Genomic DNA, 18960 nt, shown 5'->3' with positions numbered 1-18960 from the left:
ATGAAAGAACCCTGTTGAAAGCTGTGCACATTGACTATGTAGGATTGTAGGTAGAGGAAGTCAGTAAACCATATGTGCAGTTAGCTTTGGTATCAGGCTATATCATAAGTTTGCAATTATGAATAGAGATGGCCTTGTTCTCATGTCTGACATTGAGGGCCTACATCCATTATTGGGAGAGTAGAAGCAGCATGTCCAAGGTAGAGTGACCAGGTTCGATTTGCTCATATTGGCTAAGAAAAGCTTTAGATTAACAGGAAGTAGAGCCATATTCTTGTGGTATGTTTCTGCCCTGCATTTCAGACAGTGTACGGTCTGCTGGGAACCTCTGAGTGTTTGCCTTTGCCCAAAAGCAGTTCCTCCACTCCCGAATCACATCAAGTACTTGACTTGTCCAACTGCTCTGTCCGGTAAATGGTTGCACTCGTTTTTCAATTGGTGTAAATCCTGGTTCCTTCCATAAACGTTGCCATCTCTTCTTCTTCTTTCATATAGAGCACATGGTTGCGGATAGCATCATTTACGGGGGTTTAGAGCCCGAAAAACCCCTGAAGATTAGAGCAGGATTTTGAACACTGAACAAATTACAAATTCCTGCCCTGACTTATTGTGTCCGAGTGGCGAACCGTCCACGGTTGTCACCATGGCCAAGCTTCGGCACCACCAACGTTCTGTTTCGAGTTTGGTTAGTTATCAATTAATTAATTAATAAAAATGTGCAGGATGATGTTGGTTTTCCTTTCGTAGTCGAAGGCGGCTGTTTACGTGAAATGAAAACACCTGCACGCATGAATTTGTTTATGGTATAGGAGTTGTTGTCTGCATAGCGACCACATGCTGAGATAACCTGGTGTCAAGAATATCTGAGACCAGAGTGTTCAGGATGCCACCTTTACTTATGCTCGGAGATGGGACACCCGGCTTGACATCCATCCACCAGACGGCGCACCACTTACTTCGCTTTCACACCCGTGTATATCGGCAGAAACAGCCAACTGTCTCTATTCACTACTTTTGACTGGATTGCTACCAAGCGAGCCCGTACTGACAGCACCGTGGGGTGTTTTCGCAGGTTCGCACTGCTGCCAGTGAGTTCTTCCCATGGCTCGCGGAATGCGGCAATGCTCAAGGCAGAGATTCCGCAGGACACGGTACGAGAAATGGGTTTATGGCACGTTGAGGGAAGGTGGTCGGCACTGTGGCTTGAGTTGAGTGTTGAGGAACTGTTGTCGTTGCAATGTCAGAAAATTAAAGGGAGAGGACTATTTCCTTAATGGGATAGGCCATCTCCACCTGTTTAATTGGAGGGGGTAACCTCTTGAATCTGTAGTAATGGACGTGCTCCTCCGACAAAGTCAGACAGATGTAACCACGAGTTTGTCCTTTACACTTACAAGGTTTGTGGTACAAGCAACACCACTGTGCCAGACAACATGGCCGTACGGAAACAGCCCAGCCATGAGGATGGGTCGCCCCCCTAATATGCAGTTCGCTCTTTGTCCAAAGACCCAGGTCATTGCGCATTCTGTGGTGATGCTTTGGCCAACATGAATTAACGCTCAGATGGTGCTGGCATTGAGCCCCAAAAGGATATGGCATGAAATGAAGGCTGGTACTTCGTTAACTGTGTTGCTTTGGCCCCCGAGCTGCTCTGTTGCATTTAACCTGCCGTGTTTGATGGTTGCTGTGATGACTAATATAATGCTCACATTTCGTCCAATCGTGCTCTCCCATAATCGCATTTGATCGTCGCTTTCCAGGATTGTAATATTCAACACCAAGCATGTATCACTTGATCCAAAAGATAACTTTACAATACCTCTATAGACACAGATGGATTTAAAAAGTAGTAGTGGAAGATGGGGGGGGGGGGGGGGGGGAAGAGACGGGATGGAGATTTTTTTTTTTTTTGATGCCCTAACTAGTTGAACCTTCAATCCTACCTTGAGCTCAATTACTTGAGTAAAAGTAGTAACCATTACATCATGCGTCAGACACATCATGCATGGAGAAAATGAAAGTCTGGAAAAGTCAACCATGCTGGGTAGTGGTTTTTTATACACATGGTCGTGGAAGAGCTAGTACGAGTAAACGACTTAAGTGATTCTTCGCCATTGAGAGATGGGCCAAAACAATACACAGCATGATATTTCAAAAAGTGAATGGATTATGACAAAACTTGGTACTTAGTAGATGATTTAGGTGTGTGACAAGAACTAGCTGATTACATTTTGGTTTATGTCCCGATGCAGATCTGGCCTATCGGTGGGACACAAAACAAACCGTTCAGCCTGGCAGAAGCATGCGCTCTACCGCGTGCTGCTCCAGTTAATGTAATGCAGTGATGTTGGCTGATTCCCAAGCAGATGGAAGATGACCCAGGGGAAATGATAGGGGGAAAAAAAGGCAAAGAGAGGAAGTGCAAGAGCAGCCGCGCAGGATTTTAGGACACGTGAGCTGATGACGTCCGGTCCGGTTGCAGAGTCAGAGTCAAGGGTTGAAACCTTCTCTACCTTCTCAGGTACAAATGACAGAGAGACCAGGAACAGTTGGATATGACGAGGAGGGGTGGGTACCGAGAATGAGGGGTTGGGGGAAACACAGAATTGAGGCATTCAGTCTTCTCACGAGCGGAATCAGCTGTGATGCCATTTGAAGAGGGAAGAGATGGAAGGGGGGCATACGCCTGAGACAGATTTGACAAGGTGCCACCATTGGAGGAAGGAAACAAGTTTGAAAGTTCAATCTGGAGGTTGGACAAATGTTGTTTTCTGGCTCAACTGAGAGTGGACACGCTTGTTGCGGAGCTTCAGAAAGCAGTGCAGGATAGGGATGTTTGAAGAAATATGATTATGAATGTCACCAGAAGTCAACCAGGATTTGACGATACAAGATAACTCGTAACCAATCTATATATAATAGGGTAATGCTGTCTCTGTCCCTGAAACACAGAAATGCCCCTCTGGAGAAAAAAAAACAAGTAAAAGTTGCTTCAAATTAATCCAAACCTCTGGGAAAATTGTAATTTTTTTCAATCAGACAAAAATTTAACTCGGGCGGTGTATAGGCTACAGACTACTGCCGTGACCATGCCCAAAAACATTTTTCTTTCCTATTAATATACAACCTGCCATTTGAGTTTTTTTTTTGTTCTATTGTGGTGTTTTTACCATGGGCTTTTGCTAGTACTTTTGATGTAGCTTTGTTGAACCAGGTTCGATTTCCGACACTTTGAAGTGTTGGCTTGTTCGTTTTGGTGGCGTAGGTTGATGGGGGTGCTTCAGGTTCTAATAATCCTGTTTCTCAGGATTTCAGAGTGCGACGCCCAATTAAGGAATTATTTGTGCATGCTTGGTGTCTGTTCCATTGTGCATCAGTTTCCTTCAGCTCATGTTGTCTTGCAGGTGTCTACACAACTCCAGGCCGTGGCGCAGCCAGGTACCTTTTTCCAGCAGCTCGCTGACAAGGACAGCAGTGTGGGTGTACCCTCGCTATTCACCTTGGGTTGGTTGACGGGTATCGCCAAATGAGGACCGACAAGAAGCGGAACCCAACAGACAAACCTGTCAAGAACGAGTACATCACGGTTTTCTTGGACTTTTACCCCAAAAATATTTTATGGGTCGGAGAGGAAAAGTGGTTTCTCTATATTCCAAACGAAATACGTATATATTTTTTCCAGAAAGAAAACATCAGATTTAGCTTGAAGAAACAAGCTTTGGTTGAAGATGACCGTTACCACTTCTTGTATCAATAAAACAAGAAGACATTGCAGCAGTTCACCTTTAACATGTTGCACTGCATGTGAGGTTGTGATTATTGTGATACTTGTACAGAAAGGAAAACATGTTAAGGTGTGAGAAATAGAACCTGACGAGTGTATAATGTATTTATTAATAAAAACAAATCTGCAAACCAACACAGGCTTTGGTATTGGTGAGTACAATTAAGTTAGGGCCACCAAATGGGCTAACTCGAGACCATGTCCAAGTTGACAAGATGCCGGATGGTCGGTCGGCCATGGGGACAATTCCACGGCTGTTCCATCTCGCCCATGTGCTGGAGGAGTCTCTTCATGTCACTGGTACTTAGCGCTGTGCCAATCATCACCTGTACACAGAGCAGAAAATTTGACTCGTCAAATCCTTCAGGCTCCTCAATGGCGGTTTGGAATTTTGCGGAGCAAGCATTATACATATTTGTAGGTGCTCCTGTGTGGTTCACGAGCAAAGGATGCAAAAGAGAGATAAGTAGCTCGAGTGGTCCTGTGGGTATGCATACATAGTTTAACAATACGCAGCCACAAATGGAGGCCGATAGCTATCAATGTCGGACCGTAGTTTTACATCGGTCACCTAACAGCCTTCATATATATATATATATATATATATATATATATATATATATATATATATATATATATATATATATATATATATATATATATATATATATATATATATATATATATATATATATATATCCAGTCGTGGAGATTGAGGAAGAAGCAAAGAGTAAATGTACACTGCTTGTGTTTGTGTTGGTATAAAATGGTATAATGTACGGTACTGTATTAGAAAAGTCAAATGTTAAGCTCATACATTCACTAAATAATGACAACATGTGGTGGGATCAAATGAAAAAGATAAAGGAGGAAGGGGGAAGGGAGGGCAGACATGAACCATGCTCTTTATAGAGTGTCGGTGTCGCTGAAGCAGTTTCTACGGCTACGCTTAGAATCCTGGACGAGTCACCACTCGGATGCAGGAAGGATGGGGGAGGGAAGCAAGATAAAATTCTAAGGTCACACACATTCACCACTTTAGGAGGAAAGGCCCAAGCAATCTAGACAGGCCCATCTACAGCCACTAGCAGCTTGACATCTGCTTAAAACTAGAAAATATAATTTCACATCAATGTGTCAATGGATATGCCTCCACCCACGTGAGATGGATATGCTCTTCCATGAGCCTAGAGCATGTATTTTTTTTAAATCCCACTGTTAGGTATGATCTCTGTTCTCTCTCGCTCATGTGACCTTTGATTGAGATAAGTAGAAGAGAGATCAGATGCTTAGAACTAAATTATTTTCAAAGGGCACACGACCTTTGACCTGTTGAACCCAAAATTGAATCGGTTAATCTTAACATGACAGTCCATACTTGTAAAAGGTTTGGTTGAAATCCCTTCAGTGGTTAACAAGAGTTTGCAGAAACAAACTAGAACGCCACTCGGTATATCGCATACCTCCGTCAGGATGAACAGTGTATGGTTTCTATCCCACTGATGGTTAGGGTTAGGGTGTCTGTCAATGTCGTAGACTACAAATGGTTAGCCCATTTGGTGGCCCTTTGCTCCAACTGGATCTGGATTCGGACCTGAACCAATCTAATCGGTTTGTTCTTGTCACCTAACCAACTCGTACACCAAGTTTTGTCATAACTCGTCCACAACCTTTGAACCAAAGATATTAGAGCAGAGCAAGATAAACCACTCGGCCGTGAACGGGAAGTATCCAATGGGTGCGCTCGGCCGCCATTTTAGAAGCAACTGCGCAAACAACGTTAGCGTCGAGCAGGGCATGACACAACATTAGACCCTATAGGCCTACCTACAATCATGGATGTCCAAAGGGGAATGTTGCGGGAGATGGGGGGGATCTGCCCCCCCCCCCCCCCCCACCGGACCTCTCCCAGTTTTCCCTTACGGTGAAGCACATAAAATAAAGATAGCAGGTCCTTTGGGGACCGACTTTTATGTGTTGCACACTCCACCTTAAAACGCGATTTTAATGTAAAATCTCACAAAAAATTGTGCAAATTCCTTCTTATACACTTTAGTCGGCTCCGATTTACCGAATTATGTATGTTTCAGCGAAAAGTTGTGGTTAATTATTGTTTTTGTGAACTTCATGTCTGGGAGCTTCAACACGACAAGCCATACAATTTTTGCCTCCCTTTGAATTGTTTTGCCCGCCCCCCTCTGAAATTTATCTGGCGAATGCCCATGCCTACAATATAAGTTAGAATCTCAATCTCCATAGCCATGCCATCCAATAATAATAATAATAACTTGCCATATCTTGCATAAAGAGCCTGGTGTTGGCTTAGCGGTTAGGGTGCCAGCTTGGGATCCTAGGATCCTGGGTTCGAATCCCGGTCGATCACTGAATTAACACCAGGGGGGTTGACTCAGCCTGTCATCCTTCCGAGGTCGGCAAATCGAGTACCAGTTCACTGGTAATTCCCTGTGTGTCGCAAGAGGCGACTAACAGGGTTGGCGGCAGGAAGGGCATCCGGCCGTAAAACATTGCTTCAAAAAGGAGGCCACGGTGCCCGAAAAAGGCCAACCCTCGCTCTGTGGGGAAAAATGGCCTCAAGGTTGTTCTTCATATCTTGCATAACAGTTGTGGGAACAGTTTCAATCAGATTTTGACATGAAATATTAATCCACTTCTCGTCTGAACCAGGACGTTGTAGAGAACCTCTTCTCAACTATAAAGGGGGAAAGGTGGGTGCAGAGAGGGACAATCCATCTGCAAAGGAATTCAGATGTGCGTTGTGGATGATGATGGTCGCTGAATTAATCAAACCGGCTGCTGGAGCAAATTGCTCATCAGACTCGGACAAATTAATTCTGACGCTGCAGAGTCTCACCAACAAGAAAATAACGAGTCGATCAGTGCAGTTTGTCACACCTGTTTAGCAGTTGCAACATTTATTCTATCTGTGCTGATGTTCAACTCAGGTCTCCTCAGCAGAACAAACCAGCATACATCTCTGGTTATCTGTGTCACAGAATCCTCAGTGGACATGAATTGCTGTCATCGTGTCTGATTTGCAGAAAGGCTCTTCTATGAAGTGGTGCTGAATTGGATGATCCCGCCCTGCTCTTCATTCACAACAGGACATACGACATCCAAGTCCAACTTTCGATCTCTGATAGTCCCATCAGATGAGTTCCTCACACTGACGGAAGCGTTTCGCACTGAATTCAGTGAATCCAAGATGACGAGAAACAATATCGGTTTCCTGCTCAATGAAGCCGTGCATCAGCTGGATGTCTACAATGGTTTGTACGGTTGCAGTGAGCAAAGGAATTCCAGAATAGTTGCAACATTTGTACGTGTCCATCATGCCACTGTCAAGTGTAGAAAAGTTCAAAAGTTGACCCACAAATAAGAACCAATATATGGACAGTTGCAAGTGGTTCTCGTAAAGCCGTTGGATAACGTGCACATGTAGGGCAGTGTGGTAATCTTCACCTTGATGAAGCAGAACTTATACGGAAGAAAGAAAGTGAGGTACATTTACATACACTTGACTGAAAATGTTGGTTGATCATTTTGTTTGTATCAATAGAAACTGTAAAGTTGATGCTTGAAATTGAAGGATGCGCATTGTGGAGATTTTGCAAGTTCTTTTCTTCTTGGTAAGTCTTTGAAGGATGGTTCAAAGAAGATAGGTGGTGGTCCATGCACTCTGAAAAAGTTGTCAGCATAGTAAATAAAATGATACACAATTGTGGTGTTTTGGAAATGTAAGACTGAAGAGAAAAGCCTGCCAAGATTGTGTGATTACAGAATGAGAGAAGATTGATGTGGATGAATGAATGAATGATCGTTTTAAGGCCATTTCCCCCGCTAGAGCGGGGTTTAGCCTTGCGGGCCCCATGACAATCATGGTTCTCTGTTTGAGGCAATGTTTTTTTTATGGCCGGTTGCCCTTCCTGATGCCAACCCTTGGTCGCCTCCTATGATGCGCAGGGATACGGTGTACCTATTCTAAATTGGGGTACACACCGGGATCATTCATCTCAGGAAGCTGGTACTCAATTTTCCGACCTCGGAAGGATGACAGGCTGAGTCAACCCCCCTGGCGTTAATTCGGTGATCGACCGGGATTCGAACTCGGGATCCTAGGATCCCAAGCCTGCACCCTAACCACTAAGCCAACACCAGGTGGACGTAATCTCGATTATGTGAATGAACTGTAGAGACTGAAAGTTTGCTGGTATTGTGCACATTCCTTGGCATTATAGTGTGTGTGTATGTGTGTGTGTGTGTGTGTGTGTGTGTGTGTGTGTGTGTGTGTGTGTGTGTGTGTGTGTGTGTGTGTGTGTGTGTGTGTGGAGGAGATCTATGGACACCATAAATCTGAATATGAATACAAACAAAAGGGGAATATGGACTGATGCCATGTATTTTAATTTCCTACCCATCCCTCAACCTCAAAACAAATTATTAGGAAAAAAATTAAAATTAAATAGAGAAGCAAATAGGCAGCACCATGGAGACAAGTCAACACTGTTCCAGAAATTTGCATGTTGCAGTTTAAACCCAATAGTTTGTTTTTCTTGTTCTTTTAATTCCTTTCTTGTTACAAAAACACCGGTGATTCTACCATGATGTCACCAAAGTAAAACATTTGACCAATAATGCAATTAATCCCATTAATTTACCCACCAAAACTAGCCAGAAAAAAAACTGCACCTCCCCTCCTTTGCACCAAAAGGAAAAATAAAACTTCACCATTCAGTGCTACATCAGTGACGCAGTAGTCATGGAGTGCCGCAAATAAGTTGCTTACTAAAATGGTGGCCGTTCCGCCCCAGTGTGTACTTCACTCTTTTATATGAATGGTTCATCTTTCTCTGCTCCAGTATCTTTGCTTTTAACGATATTATATATCGCTTTTCGCCTGACTTCGTTTAATTTAACAATTCTTGTATCCGAATCCATATTCAGATCTTCACCAAAATCGAATAGATTAGTCCTCGTCACATACACAACCGGTCCACCAGGTATCGTCTAAATCCGTCCATAACTTTTTGAGATATCCTGCTATATATAGTTTTTAGCCATATCTTCCAATGGTGAAGAATCACTTTAAAAATTATAGTAGCCGGATCCAGATCTTCACCAAAATCTAATCATTTCGGCCGTGTCACATACCCAACCTCTCCGCAAAATTTCGTCCGAATCCGTCCACAACTTTTTGAGATACTTGTTCACAGACAAACAGACAGACAAACAGACAGGGGTGCAAAAACATAACCTCCATCCACCTATGGTGGCAGAGGTAAAAACCAATTTCGGACAGCCGGACAGATAATCCAAAAACAATGCCTCCGGCCTTCGGTAGCAGAGTTGCAAAAAATGTTGCCCATTTTTACACCAACAAAAATTCATGCCATAAAATCAGAACCCTGTACCAAACCTGGCACGCCTTCGAGTATCAATAACTAATGCCATTTAGATTTGACTTCTACGAGAGAACGCTCAAACATTGCCATTGTTGAAAAGTGCACCGTTAATTTCGATGGAGGTCAAGTATATTGATCCCCATCCAAGGATGAAATACCTTCCTAACAAATCTCAGCTAGCAAAATTAGTCACCAACAACATTTTCAATGCCAACAACACTTCAAGACAACACATCTAACGAGGTCTTTGGAACAATGGTGTGCAAAACAAACTTGCAGGCGTAAAGACGACGACGACATCAATTACCGATTGGCGGCATGCCCGCGAAGCAAACATGGCCCGTACACGAGAAGGTCGGCACATCGTGCCGGAAGCATCGCTGAGCATGAATAGCAGCTCGTCCACATCACTCGATCCAAACGTCCATCCACGGCTCGTCGGCAACGTGGCGAGACATACACGCTGGGTCGGTGCAGCTGTGGGTGGCGGGTGATAGATGGATATAGCACGTGCTTTATCATCCAGCTAAATAAATAAACAAGAAGACGTCAGGCGGAGCACGATACTTGCAAAATACGCCCCCCCCTCCCCCCCAAAAAAGTTTCCATTGATACAGCAAATTGTCCATTTCATGAGGATTAAAATTTACGATCTTGATCAAAGCTCGGGTCAACAGGATGAAAAGTGACAATTTTTCAGATGAAAAATGATGATTTTAGAAGTTTGACCTTGAGTTGACCTTTTGACCTCAAAAATTGTTGGTTTCCCAATTCATTGAGGCAATACACAAATGCTGTTCTATTTTCAAGTCAATCGGATGAAAATTGATGGGTTTTCAGATGAAAATTAATGATTTTGGAAGTTTGACCTAGAGTTGACCTTTGACCTCAAAAATAGTTCATTTCCCAATTTAGTGAATCAATATACAAATGCTATTCAATTTTCAAGTCAATCGGATTTAAAATGGCGATTTTAGAAATTTGACCTCCAGATGATCTTTGACCTCAAAATCAATAGGCTTCTCAATTGGGACGACCTATACAACTTGGTGAAGTTTCGTGACGATCGGTTTTGAATTGTGACCTGTAGGCCGGTGACAAACAGACAGACAGAACCACAAACGCAACCGACCAATATACTTGAAAAATCTCCGATTATGCAAGTACAGTAATAAAAACTACTCGCAGGTTCATTGCGATTTATATGCAAAGGTGTCGTTTCCAACTCCACACAGCACTTCGGTTCGCCCCGGTCATGGGATGACTTGCACACGCATCACGATGTTCCGAGAAATAAGGGTCAACACAGATTGGACAGCAGTCCCCATACCCTGTTTGTCAATGATGAAGTCAAAGCCGTTCTTCCTGAACACCTCCAGGTTCTCCATGAGCAAGGCCTCGTTCACAGCCGTGAGTTGCAATTTTTGAGGCCTGATAAGAGAATGTGGAGAGATGCTAAGAAACGCGAATGGAGGAGTGGAAGAGGTAGGTGGAAAGGGGGGAGGGGGAGGTCTTTAAATATTTATAGGACCAGGACTGGTACATACAGATCACAACCAACAGGCGATCTCCAATGCTCACGTGATTAGGCGCTGCCCAGTGAGCGCTCCCTCATGCTGCAGCCGCTCAAAGTTGTACTTTTCATCGCTGGCGTGCTGGTCAATTATGAAGAGATCTTGACCCAACCGTGCCACCACAAATCCACGATTAAATTGGCCTACGATCTCCATGCTGCCAAAAGAGTCCTTCCTGTGGAGGAAACGTTCAATCAGCGATCCAAGTCAAATTGTATTACTCCACGTTTTAAACCGGGACCCAAAGTGCACCCACAAACCTGATCTCCTTCCGAAGCTCCTCCTCTGCCGATAGGCTCTCAGCTGGGTCGATCCTTGCCCGGAACCTACGTTGGAACGTTCTCTCCACATTGCCACCACAACGTTCGTACAATGCCCGGACTTCTCTGGTCAGTTTCTCCAGGCAAAATGGGAGGTCCTTTAATCGCCGAGCAATCGGTACGGGCCTATCGTCCTCGGTGCAATTCACCGATAAAGCCAGGTCATGTTTTCGCCGTTTAACCGATTCACAGTGGATGGGAGAAGCATCTAATGCACTGGCCTGGGTGCGTTTAACTTTTGAAGTTAGAGAGCCCGTGGAAGAAGGGAGATTGTGATTGGCTTTGGAGGGGCTCTCCGATTGCGGGTCGGAGTGTTCTGCAAGCGCGTCGTTCCCGTCACCAGAAACGTTTCGAGTTCTCAGTTGGGTTTTGATCACCGGTAGTGACAGAGTGGTGGTGCTTATGTCTTCGACCTTTGTTGACTGAAAACCTAAAGAGAAAGTAGCGACCTTTTCTTCTCCGCAGTTTCGGCGTGAGGGAGACAAAAATCCGTTTATGCTCGGCTGCGAGAGCGGGCTCTGCTTCGGGCTTCCTTTCTTTCCGGACGCAGAGTCCAAATCGCGGAAGGCAAAGGCTTGGCGGAGAGAAGAAAGACGTACGTCACTTCTCGCACATTCTCTCTCCGGTGTGTGATCATATTTACGGGGGCTGCACTGTGTTGTCCCTGGAGAGACAGGATTTGGTGGTCATTACATCTTGATCCTGCAATGGAATCTCACAAACTTTACACATCCCATAAATGTTTTCTGCTAAACATCATACCCAACTTCTTATTGCTTCTCCCTCTCATTTCTTATCCAACCTTCATGTTTAAAAGCTCTTATACATTTATCCAGAAGTTGTTTTTTTGTGTACAAAGTCAAGGCTCATCGAAGAGCTAGATCGGTGAACAGATCAGGACGCAACAGAACAAAAGGTACAATACAGGCAGAAAACACGAAAACACCAACAGCAGGCCCAGAGGACAAAATAGAGGAAAACTTGAACAAACAAGCATTCTGAGTATTGCGCTGCAATACATGTCCCCTACCAAAGTTCAAAGTGCCATAACTTTGTCAAAAATGATCGAATATGCAAATTTATGCACGGTTGATGCTGGTTTTCAAACTTGATCTGAGGTATGCTGAGACACGTGCGTGTCGCCTCGCCTCGTTAAGCCCGCAAGGTCGCTCCGTGGAGCGGCCTGCACGTATTGCACTGTGTGAATTATATAATTACCAACGCACGGTCTGAGGTACTAGCGATTCAAGAGATATCCATTTAAAAAAAAAAAAATTCGTTTAATTAACGATATCTGCCAAACCATGTGACCTATCGCAAATTCCAAAAGGATATTTTAGTAGACTGGCATGCTGAACAGATCTGTGAAGTTTCCCCTCGATTGGATCAAAAATGAGGGAGGAGCTCGGTTTTAAAGGTTCATGCTTAAAAACGTCATAACTCTGAAACCATGTGACGCATGACGTCATGCTCACTGACTTTTTTGTTCGTCATGGGTATGCGATTCTGTCTGCAAAGTTTGGCCTCGATCTGTTCAGCCGTTGCAGAGAAAAAGGGGTTTTCGTGTTTTCACGAAAAACAATATGGCGGCCGAACCACGTGACCTGTGACGTCACAATTACCATTAAAATATTCTACAGACCGAGTCCCCCATACCGTGAAAATTTGATCTCAATCGGTCCAATTATTGCAGAGAAAATGTTTTTTAAAGGAAATTAAAACTTAAAATGGCACTGAGTTAAGGATCATCAGAATTACCAACGTTCAAAGTGCCATAAATTTGTCAAAAATGATCGAAACGTCGTGAAGTTCGAACCTGATCTGTAACTTATCATGAGGAAACCATGTGCCAAGTTTGAAATCATTAGCATTACGAGTTTAGAAAAAACGTCCGGAAAGCTGTGCTTTGCGTGACGGACTGACAGACGGAGGGATGGAGTGCAAACCTATAGTCCCCTCCGGTGTACACCGGTAGGGGACTAATAAGGGATGTGGAGAGTAAAGAGGGGTCGGGGAGAATGCATCGGGTGGGCAAGATGGATACAGAAGCAAACTCCAGGGAAGGAAAAACTGGAAATTTGGACGGAGATGGTCATGGTGGTGGGGCGTTGAGAGGGTTAACGGGGGAGGGGGTAGAAAAAGATCATGGGGTTGATCTGAGATGGTGGTGAACAGCTGTCTTGAAGGGCTGGATGGAAAAATGAGATTGAAGAGAATGTGGAGATCGATTCCACAGGTGGGGGGAAAAGGAGGAACGAATGAGTGGATTGAGGAGTGATCCTGGATTTTTGCAATTTCACCAGCAGTGGGTTAGTCAAGGATAGTAAAATGTTTTACATGTAATATTTCCACAAGGGATTAATTCAGGATTGTACAACTGGAGAAGAGCTTTCCAACCACACAAATAATAGCGGGAATGTTTACAGTTCTTTTTTTTCTTTTTTTTGGTGAAGAGTGGTGCGGTCTTTCAGAAGCGATCGGAGAAATCGATTTTCGCTTCCACGAAGGTCATTGTTGAGCTAGGATGTGGGTGGTGCGCTTTCATAACAAATCAACATCAGCTGGGATTTAAACAGATCCGACAGTGACAGCGTCATTATCCGGGAGCGAGCACTTTTACTCGAAGCTTGGAATCCAAATCGTTAATACCGCTGCCATCAGTCACAAATAGGTCCAGTGTCCTCACCATTAAATACCGACCATATCCAGTCGTGGAACCTTGAGGAGGGTTAAAAGCGATGGCCCATCAGACTCTACAAGCAATAATGGGGTTAGCAGAAGTCACACTCCAGCTTCATCGATTCATAAATTTCATCCGAGTGTTAAAACCTGTGGATTTCCAAGGAAATTTTTACAGAATACACGACATCATTATGATATAATCACTCGGCAATATTTTGCTCTCACCTGGAAAACATTCCTGTCTCAGGTTTGCAGGCAGCTGGTTCAGCGTTTCCTCAAACATGGTGACGAGCGAGGCTTTGAGTGCAGCAAGTAGCAACGGCTCTCGCTGCATGAGGATTCGCCGCTTGTCGGGAGTCACGTTGACATCCAAGAGATCGGCTTCAATGCCGATACTCAAGCAGGTAAACGGGTACTGGTGTCTATTGTATGAGTGATAAACTTCATTTATGAGTTTTGACACCTGAGGCACAAATATCAATGTTTCCACTGCTGGTTACTGAAAATTTTCATCATGACTTTTTTAAAATCAGTGACCTAAGGCTGATGCAGGGACTTGTAGGTCATGTTCATTCACACAGGTTATTGGACAATTATGTCAATTACAACCTGGACACAATAAAATGGACAAATCATCGCAGCAGATGAGATTTGAACTTGCTATCCAAGCATAATGCTCAGATGGGATTGACAAACCCAATGTTTCGGCGTCATGAACGACAGGCCTAGATGGCAACACTCACAATTATTGTAAAATACGAATGAATCAATTATTTGAACATATAAACACAGGGAAATCATGTTTAAATGGATAAATAAAAATTGTGGGGGATTTCACCTGCAAAAGTAACTGCTGAACATTCACTGTAATTACAGTGCTGTAATCTTTTCAAATATTAGGGCAGTTAAGGAACATCAGGGAAGGGAAAGGTGTATGCTGCATGTGTGAGAAGTGTTATGATTTATGAGAGCGAGACATGGGTAATGAACGTAGAGCAGCAATGAAGGCTGGAAAGGGTGGAAATGCGAATGGTTCGGTGGATGTGTGGAGTATCGTTGAGGGAGAGGAAGACAAATGATAAATTGCGAAAGATGATGGGAATAGAGCCTGTGATTGATGCTGTGAAGAGGAACAGGTTGAGATGGTTTGGTCACGTGTTGAGGAAGGATGAAAGTGACTGGTTGAGAAGAGTGATGGAAATGAATGTAGAAGGAAGTAGAGGACGGGGAAGACCGAGAAAGACTTGGCTAAAGATGGTGGAAGAAGAAATGCGGGCAAGGGGGTTAACAAGGGGAAATGCAGAAAATAGGGCAAAATGGAGAAGATTGTCATGGGGACCGCAAGGCTAACCCCCGCTCTAGCAGGGAAAATGGCCTTAAAATGCCTGTTGTTGTTGTTGTTGTAAAGGAATATCGGGGGATATTCACAACGTTTTACTGCATGATTTCTAGATAATATCATGGTGTTATTGTCAGACTTTGACATATATCAGCCATGATAGTGTCCTAAATTCTTGTAGATATCAGCCATGATAGTGCACTAAATTCTTGGAGATATCAGCCATGATAGTGTTCTAAATTCTTGAAGATTTCAGCCATGATAGTGTACTAAATTCTTGGAGATATCAGCCATGATAGTGCACTAAATTCTTGGAGATATTAGCCATGATAGTGCACTAAATTCTTGGAGATATCAGCCATGATAGTGTACTAAATTCTTGTAGATATCAGCCATGATAGTGTACTAAATTCTTGGAGATATCAGCCATGATAGTGTCCTAAATTCTTGTAGATATCAGCCATGATAGTGTACTAAATTCTTGGAGATATCAGCCATGATAGTGCACTAAATTCTTGGAGATATTAGCCATGATTGTGCACTAAATTCTTGGAGATATCAGCCATGATAGTGTACTAAATTCTTGGAGATATCAGCCATGATAGTGTACTAAATTATTGTAGATATCAGCCATGATAGTGTACTAAATTATTGTAGAATCAGCCATGATAGTGTACTAAATTATTGTAGATATCAGCCATGATAGTATACTACTTTATTGTAGATATCAGCCATGATAGTGTACTAAATTCTTGGAGATATCAGCCATTATGCAACATTTTTCCTTTGGAGCAAGTACGAATTCAATGTGGATCGTACAATACAATATTGACTCTGTCCCTCAGGTGGTGTTCCAAGACATTCCATGGTGGATTCATTGGGGTTAAATCAACAACAACAACATGCATTTGAAGGCCATTTTCCCTGCTAGAGCGGGGGTTAGCCTTGCGGTCCCCATGACAATCTTCTCCATTTTGCCCTATTTTCTGCATCTCTCCTTGTTAACCCCCTTGCCCGCATTTCTTCTTCCACCATCTTTAACCAAGTCTCTCTCGGTCTTCCCCGTCCTCTACTTCCTTCTACATCAATTTCCATCACTCTTCTCAACCAGTCACTTTCATCCTTCCTCAACACATGACCAAACCATCTCAGCCTGTTCCTCTTCACAGCATCAATCACAGGCAATATTCCCATCATCTTTCGCAATTCATCATTTGTCTTCCTCTCTCTCAACGATACTCCGCATATCCATCGAACCATTCGCATTTCCACCCTTTCCAGCCTTCGTTGCTGCTCTACATTCATTACCCACGTCTCGCTCCCATAAATCATAACACTTCTCACACATGCAGCATACACCTTTCCCTTCAGCTTCAACGACACTCTCCTCCTCATCAGCACGCCACTCAGTTCCCGAAACGTCTTCCATGCACATCTCTCTCGAGCAACCGTTGCCGAGTCTGATCCACCTTCTCCATTCAGCATGTCTCTGAGGTAGCAAAATGTTTTCACACCTTCCAGCTTCACGCCGTCTCCAAGATCCAACTCAACATTTCCTCCATCTGCAGCTCCCTCTGTGCACACCTTACATTTGAATGTAGCTGCCACACTGGTAGATGACCCTCTCAGACCACTACATTTTTGATGAACCCACTCAGCGCACATTGTACATTGAATGGAGTTCACTCCGACACCCTTCCTGCACACAGCACACGGCCACTTCCCAGTTCTTTCCACCTCACCACATGCTTTACCACTTGCCATCACCTTCGTCTTTCCGATATTCACCTTCAGACCTTTTGTCTCCATACATTCCTTCCACTTGTTCATCTTTTCCTTCAGTCCATCCATACTTTCCGCAATCAACACCAGATCATCTGCATACAACAACTCCCACGGTAAACCCTCCTTTACGTTCTGAGCCAGCACCTCCATCACAGCTACAAATAGTAGTGGACTTAGTATCGACCCCTGATGCACTCCCACCTTCACCTCAAACTCACCACTGTTCCCGTCCTTCGTCCTTACAGCTGTGCACGCTCTTTTGTACATTGCCATCACTACTCTGATCAACCATTCCTCCACTCCTAACTTCCTCAATGCCCATGTCAATACTTTGCGTGGAACACTATCGAATGCTTTCTCCAGATCAACAAACCCAAAAAACAACTTCTTCCTCTTCTCCATGTACTTCTCCTGCAACTGCCTCACAATGAAAAGCGCATCTGTCGTTCCTCTTCCTGGCATAAATCCAAACTGCATTTCGTCGATCTTCACTTTCTTCCTTATCCTCCTCTCCAACACCCTTTCCAATACCTTCATTCCATGCTCCAATAACTTTATCGCTTGGTACGAGCCACACTCTAGAGGGTCACCTTTCCCCTTGTATAGAGGGACGAGGGTACTCAGTTCCCAATCCACTGGAATGCGGCCTTCTTTCACCACCAGATTACAGATCTCTATCATTCTCTTCACACCCCAACTTCCTGCTGCCTTCAACATATCTCCCACAACTCCCGTCGGCCCTCCCGCTTTTCCACTCTTCATTGCTTTTATCGCTTCCTCAACTTCCTTCTCAGTTATCTTCTCTGCCGGTCCTAAAACTGGGTTACTCTCTATGTTGCCATCCCATTCATTCTCTGTATTCAACAGCATTTCCATATATCTTTTCCATCTTCCTTTAATTCCATCTGGGTCGACAACGATTTGTCCCACTTCATCCTTCAAGCAACTCACCCCCATCACATCACACCTCTCTTTCACTATGTGCTTTGCAATCCTGAATACTGCTTTCTGACCCTCTTCCGAATCCAAGCGTTCTCCGAACATTTTCCTACATGCCTCCTGCGCCTTTGCTACCTTTCTTTGCAGCCTTCCTGGCTGCCTTATAACTTTCATGCTCTGCTGTTTCTGCTCCCGTACCCTTTGCCTTCTGCCACTCCTTGAACTTCTTCCTCTTCTCGTCAATCCTCTTTCCAACTTCATCATCCCACCACCATGTTTCCGAGTGCCTCGGTGGTCCTTTTGTCCATCCACATACCTCACCAACGGCTCCCAATAGACTAGCTTTCATTGACATCCAACCACTTTCAAGCTCAACCACATCATCCTCTACCCTACTCAGCCTCTCTTTTAATGCCTCCCTTACTGTCACTTCTTTCAACCTCCACACCTTCATTCTTGGTTGGTACTTCACCCGCCGAGCTCTCCTCGCACCTTTCAACCTTATGTCGCAGACAACCAAGTGGTGCTGTGAAACAGCCTCCTCCCCTGGGATCACCTTTGTGTCCCGGAGGTGCCCCCTATCTCGCCTACGCACCATCAGGTAGTCAACGGTTGTCGTCGACCCACCTGACGTGTATGTAACAAGCTTATTATCCTCTTTCTGGAACTGAGTATTACAAATCAACAAATCAGCTCCATCAGCAAACTCCAAAATCCTTTCACCTTCTCCATTTCTCACACCATATCCGTAACGCCCATGAACTCCCTCAAAACCATCCATACTCCTTCCCACATGTCCATTCAGGTCTCCTCCCACCACAACAACTTCCTCATCTTTCACGTTTTCCATCAGCTTCTCTATCGCACACCAGAACTTGTCCTTCTCTTCATTGCTTCGACCAACCTGCGGAGCATATCCCGAGATGACGTTCACCAAGAGCTTTCCAATCATCATTTTCACCATCATCAACCTATCACTCACTCTGGTCACACTCACCACACTGTCTACAAACTCCTCAGAAAACAGGACACCAACACCATGCACGCCCTCCGGGCACCCTTGCCACACAAACTTGTATTTCTGTCCCTGCCTACCCTTCACCATTCTCACACCACT

The 18960-nt window shown here is 44.2% G+C and overlaps 2 protein-coding genes across 4 annotated transcripts in view; one reads left to right on the top strand and one right to left on the bottom strand.

Moving 5' to 3' along the window:
• COG1 (component of oligomeric golgi complex 1) overlaps positions 1-3919 on the top strand; it is a 28922-nt gene extending 25003 nt beyond the window's left edge. For both annotated transcript variants that reach the window (XM_068117208.2, XM_068117207.2), the window contains 3 exons: positions 304-410; positions 1073-1151; positions 3405-3919. In XM_068117208.2, coding sequence (XP_067973309.2) covers positions 304-410; positions 1073-1151; positions 3405-3530 — 312 coding nt within the window. In that variant the 3' untranslated portion in view covers positions 3531-3919. The remainder of the gene's footprint in view (positions 1-303; positions 411-1072; positions 1152-3404) is intronic.
• The window catches only part of PMS2 (PMS1 homolog 2, mismatch repair system component), a 34510-nt gene continuing 19425 nt past the window's right edge, over positions 3876-18960 (bottom strand). For both annotated transcript variants that reach the window (XM_078777986.1, XM_068117209.2), the window contains 6 exons: positions 14006-14243; positions 11039-11762; positions 10786-10953; positions 10535-10635; positions 9512-9681; positions 3876-4110 (listed from right to left, as the gene is read on the bottom strand). In XM_078777986.1, coding sequence (XP_078634112.1) covers positions 3970-4110; positions 9512-9681; positions 10535-10635; positions 10786-10953; positions 11039-11762; positions 14006-14243 — 1542 coding nt within the window. In that variant the 3' untranslated portion in view covers positions 3876-3969. The remainder of the gene's footprint in view (positions 4111-9511; positions 9682-10534; positions 10636-10785; positions 10954-11038; positions 11763-14005; positions 14244-18960) is intronic.

The sequence above is a fragment of the Myxine glutinosa genome, chromosome 5 (genome assembly GCF_964187855.1).
Source record: "Myxine glutinosa chromosome 5, kmMyxGlut1.1, whole genome shotgun sequence".
NCBI classification, from domain to species: domain Eukaryota; kingdom Metazoa; phylum Chordata; class Myxini; order Myxiniformes; family Myxinidae; genus Myxine; species Myxine glutinosa.
This window is presented reverse-complemented; position numbering and strand designations above follow the sequence as displayed.